Here is an 18,616-nt window from a genome sequence, read left to right on the forward strand (position 1 = left end):
CTTTAGTTGCATTGTATTGAAACAAAGCGACAAAACAACGAACGCATACAGATACGTCCGGTATTACAACTTGTTGCTAATACGTTCATCCGGTTTGAGAAACACAATGGAAACTAGAACATCAAAATATTTAAAGTGTTTACTGTCTGCAGTTACCGTTTCTATGTACTTTTACCCACAAATAATTTTATGATTCTTTAACACTTTTAAATAATTAATTATTATGTAAGATAAAGTGTTGTACTTTCAACCTGTTTTTCAGAGATAATTTCACTCATGTCACAAAACGTTGTTCTACAGATTACCTGATAACTCTTCATTGAAACAACAAGAGTTTAACTATATAAAGACTGCAGAGTGATACTCAAGCATGGGATTTTGTCTCAGATCTTCAAACCTTACAAACACTCGAGGTGAGTAATATACAGTATTTGTGATAAAGTCCGACACTTCAAAGTTGCTCTTTTTGTTATCATTTATTAAATAATAGTTTAATGACTGTTAATGTCATTAAATACAAAATCATATATATATACTATTTGACTACAGGCCTATGATATAAAGTATTCTCCAACTACCTCGAAACAAATTGTTGCGTGAGCACCTTAGGATTCTAAAACATGTATTTTTGGATAGAGCACATACTAGTTCCTAAGTGAAGTCTTGATCCGACTACAGTAGATCCCATAGTTCATTTTTTCATGTTTTCGGCAGCCTATAACACGTAAACGATGGGTTTTCGCCCTATGTTTATTGGATTTTTTTTTTTGTTTTACTCTCAGGAATCACTCTTCTGCTTTTGTACAACGAATTTAGCACCATTACTGTATATATATATATATATATATATATATATATATATATATATATATATATATATATATATATATATATATATATATATATATATTCATTCCTATGATCTCCAAACTTACAATTAAAAAATTGAAAGTGTTACGTTTATGTTTGACCAATGCTTTACAGAACATCAATTCTACAGAAGTTTATGTACTCTTAAAAATTCTTTTTTCTTTTTTCAAAAATGAAGTCTGAATTTAATTAAGATTAAAAAGTCAACTAAATTTCATTCCTTGAGCTTTCATTTATTTGGAAGACAATTATTTCTTTCTCAACAGAAACATTTTTATTTTTTTAATGAACCATATTTTCGTATCTTGACTTAGATTAATTGGTTCTCGTTTTTTTTTATTCTAAGCACTTTTAATAGTGTGCACTTATTACATTATCCAGTGTACATTGAAAAACAATCATGTTTTCATAGCAAAGAAATGCTTAGGAAGTATTGTGAAAGAAAGGGGATATTTATTCTGAGGTGCTGTTTATGGTTTGATACACCTATATTCTGTTAAAACTAGGTGAGATTTGAAAGAGAAACGATCTTTTCTTCCGACGGTGGTAGTAGTTCAGAAAAGTTATTTGAACCCAATTCCACTGACAACTGGTGGCATAGACCAGAGTCATTGCTTCTAGTTCGTAGTCTTAAACTTCCATCTTCATACGATGAGAAATACCGTACTAAATTTATAAGTTGGAAGTTAGTTACAAAATTGTAGTAAGCATTTTTATTTGTAAATTACAATAGTGCTTATAATGTACTTATTAGATGTATTTGAGTGAGATAAATTAGTAGCATCTTCAATGGAGATATTTCATTGCAAGTATTCATTTAATAAATATATCAATTCACATCAGGCCCGCATCCAGGGGGGCCTAAGGGGGTGCTCCACTAAATGTTTGCTGCCCCCCAAAATTTTCACGGTAGGCTTGCAAATGAACTATAATATGGTTGGATCGGGCCACCCCGAACTTCAACCGCCCCTCTCCTACATATTTGGGCTGGCTACCGGCCTGATTCATATACGTAAAACGAATTATTATTTATAAAAAATGGGATCTAGAACCTGAATATTAGTATAAATTCTGAGAATAATTTGTTTGCTGAAAGTGTTAAATTTCGAATTAATTGGAGCTCTTATTCTGTATAAATACTGTGTCATTTCTACCGACTTATAACGTTATGGTTCCAGAGAATTAGATTCGTAAAAAAGTTTATATAAAATATTTTTAATTTTTATTACTACACAGGCAGATTTTCGGACGCAAATCGGGCCTCTGATTTTTTTGTGAGGGCAAAACTTTTCATTGAAAATGGTACAATCAAACTGGAGGATGGTAAATTTAGAGGGTGAAAGCAGTGGCGGATCTAGAAAGTAAAAACTGGGGATCAACCAGAACCCAGACTGTGATACACACATCATGAGTTTATATACTTCCAAAAATGTATAAATAATAAATTATTTTTGTCACTCAAGAAACTGAGGACCTAGGCCACCTTCTCCGGGCTAGATCTACCACTGAGCGAAAGATAAATTTGTGATGGAGAATACTAAATTTGAGGTAGAAAGTTAAATTTCAGGGCAGAATGGTAAATTGAAGTCCAGAGTAATAAATTTGGGAACAAACTAAATTTGGGGGGTTGAATGGTAAATTTGGAATGGAGAATAGAAGCTTTGGGGAGAAAGGTAAATTTGGGGTACAGAATAGTAAATTTAACTCTTAAAGATAAATTTCGGGGTAGAATGGTAAGTTGGGCTGCAGAATAGCAAATTTGGGGTACAGAATATTAAATTTAAGGGAGGAAGGTAAATTTCGGTGCAGAATGGTAAATTGGGGTACAGAATAGTGAATTTGGAGCAGAAAGGTAGATGTGAGGGTAGAATGAAAAGTTTGTAGAGGAATAATGGCATTTTCTTTTATCTGGAATACTCACTGGAAAAGCTTGCGTAAACACAATCATTTTTTCTCAATTAAATTCCAAAGGAGAGAATACAAGTTGTAAAATATCAGAAACTTTTATTTTCTTTTATTTTAACGGAATTTGTTCTTTAAAACGAAAAAGATTCGATTGACTACTATTTCTCTCACTTATAACAGCGAGAAGTATGCACCTTGAAGAATTTGTTACATTAAGTATTTTGTTAATAGTAAATAATAATAATAATAATAATAATAATAATAATAATTATTATTATTATTATTATTATTATTATTATTATTATTATTATTATTTAGAAAATGGTGGGAAAACAAAAATAACATTTTTTGTGTTATTTATTGACATAAACTTGAGTAAATGTGAAAAACTTTCTCAATTTAACTCCAAACTAATTCAGTTAACATATAATAGTATGATGCTCATAAAATACATTGAAATTTACTTGTTGAAATTTTAAACAGAATTCTCAAACATGAAGCAAATATGCTAAACTTTGAGCATTAGGATTGCTTGTTTTTTAAGCTTAATGTAGTCTAAAACAGATTGAGATTGTAAAAAAAAAAAAAAAAAAAAAAAAGTGTTTTCGCAACAGTCAAATTATCACAAGTATTGTGCATACAGTCTTGATGAAAAAGATCTGGCTACCATCTCCCTATGTGAAACCTTCATATTCTCATTTATAAATAGAACTGAATAAAATTAACTCAAATTTCTTTTGGACAATTTAGAAGTTTCTTCAAGCCGAAGCAGCACAATTTCGTACATACAATTAAAAGAATATGGCATTTTCAAGAGAAGTCGTTGGCCAAGTATCTTTTAACAAGGTTGTGTACTGTACTATCCAATATATCATGATTCTTGACTTGAAAGTATCTAAAAAAGTTTCTATGTACTGTACTATCCAATATATCATGATTCTTGACTTGAAAGTATCTAAAAAAGTTTCTATCATCAATTTTATATTTTAGTGTTATAAAGTAACACAATATTATGAAATTATAATTGTCATCACAATATAGTATCATTTTTCTTTTATTTTAGATGAAGACTGCTTTGGTTTTGCTTGCTATTTTCGGCCTTGCTTTTGGTGGACCCAGGGGTATGTATCAATTAGACTCTACCGCATTGCCCTATAACAAAATGTTAATACTCAATATTAAATATTTCAATACTATACAATAGCTAAAGATACACTTCAATCTGCGTACTCTTTGTGACCAGTGAATTTTGATTAGTTGATTAAATCAGGCCTGTATTCATTGGAGCCATTTGAGGAGGGCAGGGGGTAAATGTCCTCGTGAGTTTGATAAGTCCACGTTATTTAATCAATTCTATACTAATACAGTAATAAGAAACACGAAATTGTTATACCTGTGGAGCAACTTGCCTTCCACCCCTCCTCCGTGGCAAAATTTGAAATAACGCTACTGTCTGTATTTAGCATTTTTGCAGCTAACAAATTTTAAACAAATTGAAAATCAATAAGTGAATCTTGAGAAAAATTTGAGAAATTGGGTGATTATGACACACAGACGATGAGATCAGCCAAGCTTAAGAATAAGTTTGTGATAATTAAACAGTCCCAAATTTCTTGTTCTGGTGACTGAGTTAACACGAATTAATCAACAACGGAAAGGGTTTGAAATTACGATCCAAGAATACAGTGTCAAAAATAGAAAAAGAGGAATAGACCTAATTCATAACTAAATAGTTAATTACCTCTTTCTAGTCAAATAGCTTGTTCTTACTTGAATATTTACAAGTGTTCTTACTGCATGCGTTATAAAATTCGGAAATTTCCTGAGCTATGTGACCGCGACAACTCGTGAAAAGTCTGAGCTCTACGCAAATCATAGAACTGCTTTGCCCCACGTCACGTGTGATGCATCGGAAGAATTCGGTGCTATTCGTGGCGCTGCCTTCCGAACGTACACTTGGGAAAAAGTGAAACAGCAGAAGTGGTGCACCAACAACGTTGCCATACTTAGAAGACATTAGGAACAAACGTTAAGAAAACAGCACTTAAAAGAACTGTAACACTAACACTAACGACTATTCGAATTAAATGGTAAAAATAATAATAGCAAAAATATAAAATAACGACCACAACAATAACAACAAAACGAAACTTAGTGCGGCATTCCGACAACGTTGTACCCTCAGTAGATGTTCTGCATATAGCGCTAAAAACAACAGTCGCAAAATTCGTGGGTGAGAGTTGACGACCGGGACACACCCTCGCGTTCTGTTGGGTGGTGAAATTGATAAATCTAGGTGAAACTTCATTACCCCTCGCGATCACTAGAGTCCGAAAAATGAAAAAAAAAAAAAATTAGTAAGCATGCCCCTGCTGTGGATTGCTTTAGTCTACATTTTAACTAATTAATTTTCTTAGTTATTTGAAGGTATCAATGGCTTTCTGTCGAAAGCACGTTCTAATCTCTTTGTTTTCGTTTCCTTTTTTTAAAAAAAAAGCCCTTCACTTACCTCATTCCTAGGTTTTAAAATTTGGTGAATATTACATAGCTTATGCATCTAAAAACAGAAAATAAGCCTGATAGTATCTACAAATGTCATTAAATAAAACTAATGGCTGTTTTCAAACGTTTCCTCATAGAATTTGGATGAGGAGTTTGTGACGTCATAATTGTTGGAAACTTAAAATTCTATGCGTGAAAGGACTTGAAAACAATATTATTAGTTCTTGTAATAGCAGTTTGCTGATAGTATCCGGATCACTTCTTATATATATATATATTTTTTTTTTTAAATATTCTTTATCATTCAATGGCATTAAAAGAAAGTGTGTTATGAAAGATAGGGCGACCATAATTGGGACACCTAAAAAAAAATTAGCTCGAAACTCACTACACTTAAACTTTCCATGGGTGAAGATGAAACTGTTAGAAAACATTCGTTACTAATACCCAGTACTAAATTCCAACTTTCAGCTCTCTCTGCTTCATGTCTTTGTCTTCCAAGCTCAACATATGTGCACATGTAGATCTTTCTACAGTAGGTCGAAAGTATAATCTTAAGCAAATTGATCAAGCAGCTATTGTAAGAAGATTCTGAATTTGAACCGTGTGTTCTTCCCTCTCCCGTCGTGTATATATATATATAAATCTTTTTTTACACTGAAGGTCTATTCTTATTTCAAATATGGTTCAAATTGATCAAGCAGGTTTTATACGGCGATGCTAAATTTGAATTTTATTTACCCTTTTCTTTGGTACTTTTTGATTCCCGCATTAATATGGATATATATAAGTCTATGAACTGTCCCGGGCCGAAAGTCTACTCTTGTATCAAGAATGTTCAAAATCAGTCAAGCAGTTATAGCATGATAGAGCCTACTGTTGAATTTGAATTTTGAGCCTCCTCAGTGGTGTGCCTGCTTACTACATACTTCTCTTCGCCACTCTTCAGCGCGCCAAAATAGATATACATAAAGATAAAATATATCTCAGATTGTTCAAATCATGCTTGAATGATGCTTTGCTAAGTTCGAATTTCAGACCCCTTTCATCGCGTATCTCTCCTTTGTTCACAGCGTCAAAATAAATGCATAAACTTGTTTCAAGGAGGATTCAAATCGATAATTTCTACATTTTAAGTTGCTGTATTCTAGAAAATTTTTAAAATGGCATTTTGCTTTACAGTATTTTTTTAGATTTAAAAATTCACATGTTATTTCAAAGATATGTAAACATTATCCACATATTAACTAGTTCCTCAATTATCTCAAACTAAGATGAATTTTTTCATTCATTCAATATTATCAGAATATCACGATTGTTATGATGAGTCTTAGGTATATATTAAACGTTTTAGTATAGGCCAATGATATGTGAAAGTGTTTAATTCCCCCAATAAGAGTACAAAATGTAGGAAAAAAACTATTGCAATGTGATACACTTTGTTGTACCAATAATATACTAATAAAAAAGCTCTAAAACGAAGGGGCGTTTCAAGTAAGTTTCCTCAGGCAAGTCCAACCCATTTCGGCCTGAACTCATTTGGGAAAACCTAGACAATCGGTAAGAACCTATGAATCCTAGAGCGGAAAATTAAATAAATACCGAAAGTAATCTAATTATATTATTGTTTCAGGTCCCTATTACATTCAATAAGTCAGGTTTGTTAAGAAAGTCACTATAACTATACTTCCTAAAATTGTAACAAGTGTTCAGAACACATGTAATGATTATATATGTTATAATGAAAAATTGTGACAAAGGTGTCATTCTTATATATATATATATATATATATATATATATATATATATATATATATGGGCACTATTTTATGGCCGCAAAACGGGACAATCCTGATTAATCAGGACGTATCGTGATCCTAGGGAAATGCAGGGGCGCATAACGAAGAGTTTTAATGCTAAATCTTTTCAACATTTCCAATAAAACAAATTCTTGCTACTTTGCTGTCAAAAAAAGTATAATATTGTTTCTAAAGATGAATATGAACAATTCTTGCATACAAGTTCATCACTAAGTTTTAATGTATCTCCACTTCCTCCCCCTCCCCCAGCACACACATCTTCAATTTTCTCGTACTTATTATATATTTATACAATGGAACTAAGTCATTATTTTCTGCATTTTTAGGTGTCCATTGCGTTGGTTTTAACACTTTACGAAATTTAGATACAATCCGCCTTATGCAGAGTCGTTTCGACGTATGATTAGTGTCATACTAAGAGCCTGACTACTGCAGGAAACATGTGTTAGTCGAACTCTTTAGTATGGCACTAATCACGCGTCACAACGACTCTGCATAGGGCCCAATATTACTTTGTGATAACTATAAATTCTTCGTGCAATTACTAAATATTAATCACGTTTATTTGTTTAAATACTTATTTATAGTGCTTTGGATTTTAAACAATGTTTTAAGTTTTGGAAAATAAAGTGCGTTATTCTTATTCGTTAAGGAAAACAAACTTTTCAATTACTGCAGCACAGAAGAATAAGATTTAACGAAATAATTATTTCCCTCATTTCAGCTGACAAGTTCGTTCCTCTCCAACTACCAAGACAGGCCTGTGACTTGGCCCCAGCTCTCCAACAAATAGAGCAAACTGTTGACATCGATCAGCTCGTCGCATTCCTCGAGGATAGCTTCCAGAATGATCCTGATGGTCAGAGAGTCCTTGCCTACCTGCAGAGCGAAGATTTCAGGACTATCTTGGACACCATCTACAGCTACCAACAAGTCAGAGATGTAAGTGCATAATTTATTGGTCATACTTTAGATTTATATAATTTAAGGATGAAACTCTATTCTCTAGTTCAATATATCTGGATGTTTTCTTAAGGAATATTCACATATTTGGAATTAGATTTTAGACTATACTTTTCGTATGTGTAAACATATTGAACAACATAATTAAGAACCTTTACTTTCATTGAGTAACTAAAAAATACCTGACGTCTTAGTAATTGTCGACTGATTGAAACGATAACATACCAGTCCTTAAGGTTATGAATATGGTCACAGTATGATCTGTAGGAGAAAATGCTTTAAGATATTGTATTATTTATTAAATTTATCGAAGTAGAAAAGAAAAATATTAAACTGTTTTAGAGTAAATTGTATGTTGTTTCAATGTTATCATGTATTATGTTCTGTAATTTCATGTATTTACATCTTTAATTGATTTAAAGCCAATTCTAATTATTAAAATTAACATTTTTAATATTTCCAGTTAATCGACTGGATTGCTGACTCCAACGTTGACATTTACGGCATCATCAATGAAATCTTGGGCATCCTTGGACTGCCAACCATCACTCCTGGAAGTGCTGCTGTTCCCCGTCAATTGCGTCATAAGATTTCCAAGAGTCTCCAGAGCTGGTTTGACCAATTGGCCAGTTTGATTCCTGTCGATGAGCTGTTGGCCGTTGTTGTCCAATTGTTGGCCACTGACGCATGTGTTGGCGAACTCTTCACTCGTCTGTCCTCCCCAGAAATCAACGAAGTCGTTCAGGCTGTCCGAAATCTTCCTGAGACACAAGATCTCATCGCCACTCTGGAATCTGAAGGAATCGATGTCCCAGGCTTGTGGAACCAAATTTGCCCCATCTTGAACTGGTGTGAATAAACTTTTGTTCTACCATGACATGAAGATATTGTGTATATATATCTTGTAAATAAAGTTTTGTTAATATTTTACATTTTATGTGTTCTTGTATTATATGCTATCCTAGAAATGAAAATATACAAAATAAGCAAAAAAAGACCTTTAGAAAACACACATACTTACAAGTTTAACGTATATTCTATCAGCTTTGATAGTTCTTTGAACGGATCGTACTATACAGTATATACTGAATTTTATTCACTTGTGAAGTGAAAAACGAAAGAAAATTCATAAAGTTTTTATCAGCTCTTAAATATTTTGTTCCTTTTGTATGTAGTCGCAAGTTACATTTTAGAATAATATTGCTGACAGATTATTACAGTGCACGGACTGCTTATTTAATGAACTAATGAGTGTAATAACCCTAGTTTAACAAGACCTCTGTATTTCTTTCTATTGTTCTCCTATCATCCCCTTTTAAAAAATTATATAATCAGCAATGCCATAACTTGATGAACACCATTCAGCTCTAGGCCCTGGTTGCTATCTTTGATCTTCCTTATAGTGTATTCCAGAACAAAGTTAAACAATAATGGCACCAACGCATCTCCTTATTTCAGGCCATTCTCGACATGAAAGCACGTGGACAAAATTTTTTCTACCCGAAATTTACTTTGGAATTCATTTAAACATATCTTAATTAATCTAATTAGCTTTTTCGGTATTTCAAATTCTGTAAGAATGTTGTACAATGTTTCTCTCCTAACCGAGTCGTAAGCCTTTCTAAAATCAATAAATAATTGATGTACCGGGGTATTGCATTCCCATTTCTTTTTGAGTATTTGGCTAGTGGTAAATATTTGGTCGATAGTTGTTCAATTTCGTCTAAATCCGCACTGATAACCTCCATTAATTTAATCTGCGTATTGGGCCAATCTTGTAGAGTGTTTGAGAGGATTTTATAGGATGTTGACAAAAGAGAAATGTCTCGATAATTATTACAGTCAGTTTTGCCGCCTTTCTTGTGAATTGGAACAATGATTGATTCTTTCCACAATTGTGGCAATTCTTCCTTGTTCCAGATGAGGAGAATGAGTTTGTGTATCTTGTTCCACAATGTTTTGCCTCTAGCTAAAACTAAATCAGCCGGAAGTACACTTCGAGATTTGTGTTTCTTTGATTTCTTTATAGTGATTTCTACTTCTATTCGGTTAGGTTCTGGAACATGAGGTTCTACGGTGTGTATTTCCGTTTCTCCATACACATTAACTTCCGTTTCTCCTGCGTGTTAAGCAATTCGTCAAAGAAATCTTTCCATCTATTTAAGATGTTATCTGTATCAGTGAGAACTGTTCCATCAGCTTTCTTTAATATATAAACACGAGGTTGATACCCTTTCTTAAATTCGTTGATCGCCTTATGCATGTCCCGAATGTTTTTAGCTTTACTAATATCTTCAAGTTCCTTAATTTTAGCTTTCAAAAAATCGGGTTTCTTTGTTCTAAAAGTTTTGGAAGTTTCCCGTCTGATGTCTACGGAACTTTATGTAGTTATTTCATTCGGGTTTTGTAGCCAAAGTAATTTTACCTGTTTTCTCTTCTCCGCTAGTAGAATGCATTCCTGGTCGAACCATGGTTTGTTTCTTCGTATTTCCGCCTGTCCTAATTTTTATTTTGCTGAAATTTTAATGCTATCTCTTTTTTCAATCCAAGTATCCTCAACACTAGTGCACTCCGAATCTTCTAAAGCCGAGAATCTATTCGAAACTTCAATTTGGTATTTCTCTTTTCTCGCTTTCTTCTAATTTCTTTAAATTAAATCTCTCCGTTTTCAGACATGGAATATTTTCTTTATTCAGCGATAATCTCTCTCTTATTATCGGTGCTACCAGGTAGTGATCAGTGTCACAATGAGCTCCTCTAAACAACTGAACATCAATTATGCTAGATTATCTTCTTCTATCTATTAAAACGTAATCAATTTGTTTATTTGTTTTTCCGTCTGGTGAGGTCCAAGTATATTTATGAACGTCGCGATGTGGAAATTTAGTACTCTTCACGGCAAGGTTTTTGGATGTTGCAAAGTTCACTAATCTAACACCGTTGTCGTTGCTTTTCTTATGCAGACTTTCATTCCCTATAATTGGTTTGAAAATATCCTCTCCGCCTACCTTCACATTGAAATTCCCTCATAGAATTTTCATATGGTATCGTGGGAGTTGGTCAAATATCCGTTCCACTTCTTCATAAAAACTGTCTTTTATATCGTCATCCTTGTCTTCTGTTGCGGCATGTACATGTAAAACAATAATACCACACCACCGACTCTTAAGAGTAATAATAGAAAGTCTATCAGTAACAAACGCAACCCACTTAATTGCTGATATTATTCGTTTGTGAACGAAAAACCCTGTTCCTAATTGGTGATTTTTATTTCCTTCCCCATAAAAGAAGGTAAAATTTCCGGAATTCACAGTTTCATTTCTTTCCCACCTAACTTCCTGAACTCCTACTACGTCCATCCTGTATTTCTCTAGCTCATTCGTTACGGATTTTAACGCACCTGCCTGCCCTATAAAGACTTCTAATATTCCATGTTCCAAATCTCATGTCCATTTTCTTTTGCTGAAGTCATGTCAAGTTATCAGTCCTACTCCGAGGCTTCTGCGAATATTTCTGAACAAGCTTCTTTTTTATTTACAGGATAAGGTTGTTAGCCTCACCCAAACCCCCAAGCTGGAGGACCACTCCTAGTCAGCTGTCCGCGACTACTTATTCAGTATATTCGCAGCTAACCTCTAAATTCTAGAGGCCTTCCCCTCGATCCGCAACCTGAGGACGCACCATGCCGTGGTGACAGTAACCCACATTACACCGCTTTTATTATTATTATTATTATTATTATTATTATTATTATTATTATTATTATTATTATTATTATTATTAGCGGTGTTATTACTTTTTGCCTTTCAGTGCTTTTTTTAAAGTCAGTTCATGTTTCTCATTTTTTTAAAACTGTTTTTAATCATATTATAGAGGAATAATCAAGAAATGAAAACACGAGCAGATAAGTAATAGTAGTTATACCTTACGCCAATTTTAGTGACCCCCATTTAACAATTTCTTTACCCCATTCTTTGAGAAATATTCTTTCCTAGCTTTATTAATTATCTGTTGAAAATGCTCTACCTGTTTGATTTTTCGATTTGATTTCTTTTTAGTTTAGAGTCCACTTTCAGCAGCGAGACTATATGAGACGTGGACCACCTACAGCTTAACGTGAGATCCGAACCACATGAGTTATCGCTGAGAATCGAACCCGGGTCTCCCACGCCAAAGGCGCGTACAGTAACCGCTTAGTCACGAGGGAGCTCATGCTCAATATTTGTTAACTCACTTTTAATTAATTAGTTTGTATACTAAATCTTCAAGTTTCCAACATCCGCCATTCGTGAGTTTTTTTTTTTTAAATGAGTTTACTTAGAGTCCACGTTTCCTTGTTGACTACCAATTCACGAAACTTCACAAACAAGGACAGAAGCTTTAAATCATTACACGAAACATGCAAAAGGTCGTTACAGAGTGGTCCTGCAAAACAGTAGAATAAATGACGGAAATCCAGCAGGTAAAAGATTCATAGAATCTATATTTCAGATTAGAGTAGGCATGTAATAACTAACAAGCAAATAAAAAGTCACACAAAAGTAAGGAACATTTCGCTGTAAAGCACTTAAAATAAGTATAAGGAGTTAAAGAGCTGTATTAAACACATATTACAAACCTTAATATACTTATCCACATTGCCATTCAAGCTCTTGTCACAGCGCGGTGTGAGTTTCTCTAGTTCGTAGTTGTAGATCTAATAGTTGCTGTCAAACAATTAAAGCAATGATAGCTTTTATGAGTAGCCTACTTTATACATTAGTGAATTGAAGGTTACGGAGTATTTTCCTTTGTCCCCAAGAATACTTTCCGAAGCAAGTAGTAGTCACCGAGGGCGAATGCACAATGTATGAAAATTATTACCTCTTGCTGGAATATATTGTCGAATTCTTACACGCTCTCAATGTGATAAATATTTTGGCAAGCATCATCGCATGTTTATGGTTTGGCTCAGATTGAGCTTGGTTGAACAAGTACCTCATTGATAGTGGGGAGATATTAAGCTTTCATTGTGCAAATGGATACCGTAGTGGTAAGCGAGTGTATGCAAGTATGTTTAATTGTTTATAGAAACTTAGCATCCCATTACAATACTAGGACTATAAGCGACGTGGATCAACAGTTTAAGGTTAAGGTTCGGAGCCACTGTAACGAGGTCAATGCTCTCTCAACGGGAACCGAATCTGGAACCCGTACACCAAAGCTGCTTGCACTGGCTGCTAGATTAGCTAGCAGAGCTGCGGAAGTATGGGAAAATCAGTATAGCCTCATGGTAAAGCTACAATTTACATGGTGTCTATGTGGATGAGCGAGTGAAGTTTACATACGTGTATGTTTCCAATAAAGCTTTTTATTATTTTTTAAAGTATTTTTTATTCCAATAAAGCTTGTCCTACATATTCTATGTCAATACAAGCTTTGCTTTCAGGACAAACTACATGTAGAAAAACGAAAAGATATACACGGAGGTAGTGTGTGTTCCGCTGAAGATTACTGACCCTTATCACTACGCTCCTCAATCCTCAACAGTTTATTTTAAATACCCGTAGTGAATAACTTTAGAACCAAAAAAAGATAAAACATTTGGACAAGAAACCATATACAGGGTGTTTCAAAACAACACCGACAACGTTTGGGAGGTGATTCCTCACACCAAGGTAAGACAAAAAGTATAGACCAATCTGGGTGCACAAATGCTTCCTTTCGGAGCTATAGGCTGCCGAAAACATGAAAAAGTGAACTTTAAAGGTCCATAGCACCAAAACTGTGGGACCTACCGTAGTCGGATCAATACTTTATTTCGGAACTAGTATGTGTCCTATCCAAATATCCATGTTTCAGAATCCTGAATACTTCCGCAGCAATTTTTAAACCGGAAGTTTGGCTACGGCCATATAATTTGAAGCACTCCCCAACTACCTCCAAAAAAAATGTTGCGGAAGTATTCAGGATTCTGAAACATGGATATTTGGATAGGGAACATATTAATTCCTAAGTGAAGTCATGACCCGACTGTGGTAGGTCCCATAGTTTTGGAGCTATGGACCTCTAAAGTTCAATTTTTTATGTTTTCGGCAGCCTATAACTCCGAAAGGAAGCATTTGTGCACCCAGATTGGTCTATACTTTTTGTCTTATCTTGGTGTAAGGAATCACCTCCCAAACGTTGTCGGTGTTGTTTTGAAACACCCTATATAATCTTAAAATTGGTATGAAATGAACTGTTTCCAGGGTTTCTCTTATATGAAAGAAATCTGAGAATGCTGTTTATGAAGTTATGAGCGTCTAACAATTAAGTGTTCATACAATACGAAAGGTTTTAGTTTATTTAATAATATTTTGTTGCCACTCAACGACCATATTATTTCCAAAATTGTCACGATGTTTCTTCTTGAGTTACTTACAATAAAGTAGCAAAAGTGGTAGAAAACATAGCGAAATTCTACTTGTAAGTAATGAAACAAGAAATAAACAGAAACAACTTCGTGTGAAGAAATTGAAGAGTAGCCATACTTTCATGCAAACTTTACCATATGTATTTGAACTAAAGTTCGTCGACGTACACAATCGAAAGTAAAAATTGAAATAAAACACATATCCAAACTGTTCCCTGTGATCTTGAATGGCACAATAGATTCTGTATAGTGAACTTAGCTGTTATCTACTGATTAATTGATCTGACAAGTACAATAAAAACACGTATACTTTACGTCAGAAAAGCACGTTGTCCTAAACAACGCCTCCTTAAACTTGTGATAATACATAAGAAGATTTCAAGTGTTTATTATGTCTAAACTTCCGCTTCCATGCACTTTATTCCGATATAAGTATAATATTTTTCTTTGCATATTTTTAAAAAGTAAAAATTAGTTATTCAGATTGATCTTTCACCTTGTTTCTCTTAGATAAACTTCTATTTATCACGAAATCTTATCGAACGAATATTCTGATAACTTTCATTCAAACAACAAATGATTTGCATATATAGTCTGCAGAGCAGTTCACAAGTATGGGATTTTGTCTCAGATCTGTAAACTGTACACCCTGTGAATCTGAGTATTGTATTTGCAACTAAACAGTAATGAAGAATACTTTCTACTATGTCTATTCTGATCAACATAGTTATATTTGGCACCGTCAAGGATAGTATGCGGGACATTTGAAAAATTCTAACGTAGTAGTGACAATAACAGGTAAAATATTTAGGCATTCTGTAAAGTGATATCTATTTCTCCAACTACTAGGAAACATCCAATTGCTTGCGCAAATGATCCCCAATTGGCAGCTACAACATTGCATATTTCAAATACTGATAGGCTATATATGGAATTAAGTGAACTTCCCATCGTATCAGTTCTAAATGTAACAAAACTTCAAATACATTAGTTATTAAGTAATAGATAAAACTACAGCAAGAACCACCAAATTTTCATACAACAACAAACATTTTATACATGAGGGGCAAGCCCTTTAACCCCCTTCTACAATTAAAAAAAAAAACAAAAATTAAAATTTTACACATGAAGGGAGCAAGCCCCCTAACCCCCAATTACAATTAAAAAACCGAAAACTAACGTATAGTTCTAACTGGATAGAACTACATACTTGAAAGGAAACATGCCTAAGAACGAAACCAAGTAAATATCTTACAACTAGGGAAAAAAAAAATAATGTGATTTTAATATGGCGAATAAAATTCTGCAGCATGCTACATGAGTAAAAAGTACTTTTGTCCAATGATAAAACCGGAACAAGATTCCCTGTTCCATAAATAATGACATTTATTCCGAAATTGGTCGTCCGCCTAGTCAAAAGCGTATAATAGAGTAAGTAAAGGTAGAGTAGAGTAAGATAGGGATAAGTAGGGTACGGTAGGGCCAGGTTACATTGAGGTTAGGGAAGTTTGGACCCATTTTGTTAAAACTATTAGAATGTGATTTGTTCTCCCTCCGTAAGAATATCAACTGGACGTCTCTGTACAACTGCAGCCATGTTCATAATACAAATGCTCGGTACGTACTAATAAAACCAACCATATGGTAACTTTGCGCGAAGTAGATCTTTGCACTTGCCAACTAGTTCCATGTTTATAACCGCTTATAAAGAAAAATAAACACACCTTCCGCTCTCCTTACATATTATCAAGCACACAAACGAGCAAATTATCCATTCCTCCTCGTCAAATTTTCAAAATTTTGTTAGAAACGGATGGCCAACTTTGGAACTTAACAGTAAATAATATTCAAACTGCAACATCATCCCTTCTAAACCATGTGTGCAATTCAAACTCCTCTCTCCCATATGATTTGATACCAGTAATGAACCTAGTGGAACAGGTAAGTTCTCAAAACCGGAGCAAAGAGAACAAATCAATGAATCGAAGAACATTGTGTAACATTTTCAAAGCTAAGATTAACAGTTATCTTCTTGAAGAGGGTTTACGGAAACATAGAATATTATAAATCCAATTATCATAGTAGTACCTCTGACAGACCCGCATTTCACATCACCATCGCCCTTCATCCTGACAAGTGAGCAATTCACTTACCAACAATGACTTTTCAGGCGTTCCAGTGACATCAATATCTCAGTTTGGGTTTGGGATCATGCTTCGGTGAACCTTGACTATCACCATCAGTAGCTACTAGAGAATCAGAACTTATTTCGGTATTAGATAATGTGGGTAACTATGGCTTTTCGTCTATAGAAGTCGGAGAGTGTATGGTATTATCGCAGGAAATATTTGATACATAAGACTTAGATTGTCAGTGTTTAGGAGCAACTTTTAAAATAATCAGTTACTTTAAATGTACTACAGATTAGCCGATAAAACCCGACAGCCATAGTCGAGTGGTCTGCGGCATTAGGCTGTGGATCGTTAACTGTGAATGTCTTGGATTCAAATCCCACTTCGGGCATAGGTATTTTTAACTGTCCTCGTTTACTTCTATGTCTGTGTGGTGTCGTAATGGTTACAGTGTAATCCGTGCAAAGCGTTCAACAGGTTAAATAATCTGATAAAAAGCTGTTACCCTTTTATATATAAAAAACAGTGGTTAGCGCATGCCTTCGGTGTCCGTGGTCATGGGTTCAATTTCCGGAGAGGCACTCAACAATTTCGATGTTGACCCAGCATCGTGAGGACAATTGGGGAGTTATCTTAAGTAAGAGGTAGCGGACTCCAGTCTAGAAAGCCGGCATTAGGGACTTTGGGTGTCGATGCTTTGCCTACACCTTCCCACTTTGAACGTAAGTCCGCTGGTAGGAACCAAAGGATTGTCGTGCCAAGAATTTAGTTTGTTTTAATTATCATAAATGCCTTCTTTATTATTAAATTTTATCCAATATTTTCTTTTCAACCAGTTTGCGAAATTCAGAGCTAGCTACTTGTTTTTCTTTCAATTCATGTTCATAGTTAGCACAACTAATCACAAGGAAAAACAATCTTTTCGATAAAATTTGCCTCGCGTCTTTCGTAGCTCTAAGTTTAGTTATTTTTAGCTTTTTTTTTTTAAGCTGAATGGCGTTTTATCACTTTCCCCTTGCTTTCCCTATTTTTTTAAGGTTTTACCTATGTTTCTTTCGCACGGACATTGTGCCTATATGCACATGCTTAGTGTGTTCGTTTACAAGAGCGGGCCATTTTCCTACCACTATAGAAAGTAAGAGTGCCCTGTATCAGAGAAATATTAATTGACGTAAGTGAATATATCTGTGATGAAGTCATAATTTATCAGTTTTTGCATCGTACATAGTTTCCTCATCCTCATTAATCTCTTCATCCCCGTTTCCTGAATTCCAGTTCTAGTATTCTTTCTTGATGGGGGACTGATGTCTCATGTAGGCTTATTAACTATAACATCAGCAATAAAGAAAGTGGGGTTTAATTTGCACTAATTTTAGAACATCACGTTAATTAAATAATAATAATAATAATACAGAGCGAGCTCAGGCTACTTGTTAGGATTCTTGCTTCGCAATTGGATAATACCGGGTTCGAATTCGGAGACCAGCCATCCTGACTGAGGATTTTCCAGGGTTGTTCCTCAGTTATACTGGGCAAATGCTAGGTTAGTACCTTGATCTAAGGCTCTGGAAACCTTCCTTCCATTCCTTTTCCAATGTTTTCATCTGTTGATTACTACAGTGTAAAGTGGCCTCTGAGGATGTATCTGGTAGCTTATAGTAAACAAACAATAACGACGTAATATATCTTCACGAAACGTGTGGGTTAATTTAACTACAGCCTTACAGTCCCAATAGATAGCTAAAGTTTTAGTATCAATTTCCTGACTTTTATATACTATTTTCATATTGTTTCAGCTTTCAATTTTCTCATGTATATTCCACCGAGAATTAAACCTGAGATCACATGAAGAAATGCGAATATGTTAAATATTTTTGAACACTTTAATATACAAAACACAAAACGCTTCAATGATACGATGCATGGATATGTTTTGGTTACGTCCTGCAATGTATGATTAAAGAAACCTGGAGAGTGAAGAAAAAATAATAGAAATCTCTTTTATATTTACTCCAACAAACTCCTGACCT

General features: G+C 34.3%; 1 protein-coding gene across 1 annotated transcript in view; it reads left to right on the top strand.

Annotated features, from left to right (window-relative positions):
• The first annotated feature begins 286 nt into the window (after positions 1-286).
• Positions 287-18,616, top strand: part of LOC145680715 (uncharacterized) — a 30,739-nt gene continuing 12,409 nt past the window's right edge. Inside the window, exons 1-4 of the mRNA XM_081751652.1 lie at positions 287-413; positions 3,839-3,896; positions 7,822-8,039; positions 8,524-8,916. Coding sequence (XP_081607778.1) covers positions 3,839-3,896; positions 7,822-8,039; positions 8,524-8,916 — 669 coding nt within the window. The 5' untranslated portion in view covers positions 287-413. The remainder of the gene's footprint in view (positions 414-3,838; positions 3,897-7,821; positions 8,040-8,523; positions 8,917-18,616) is intronic.

Source organism: Thermobia domestica, chromosome 1 (assembly GCF_964235325.1).
Source record: "Thermobia domestica chromosome 1, izTheDome1.hap1.1, whole genome shotgun sequence".
NCBI lineage: Eukaryota > Metazoa > Arthropoda > Insecta > Zygentoma > Lepismatidae > Thermobia > Thermobia domestica.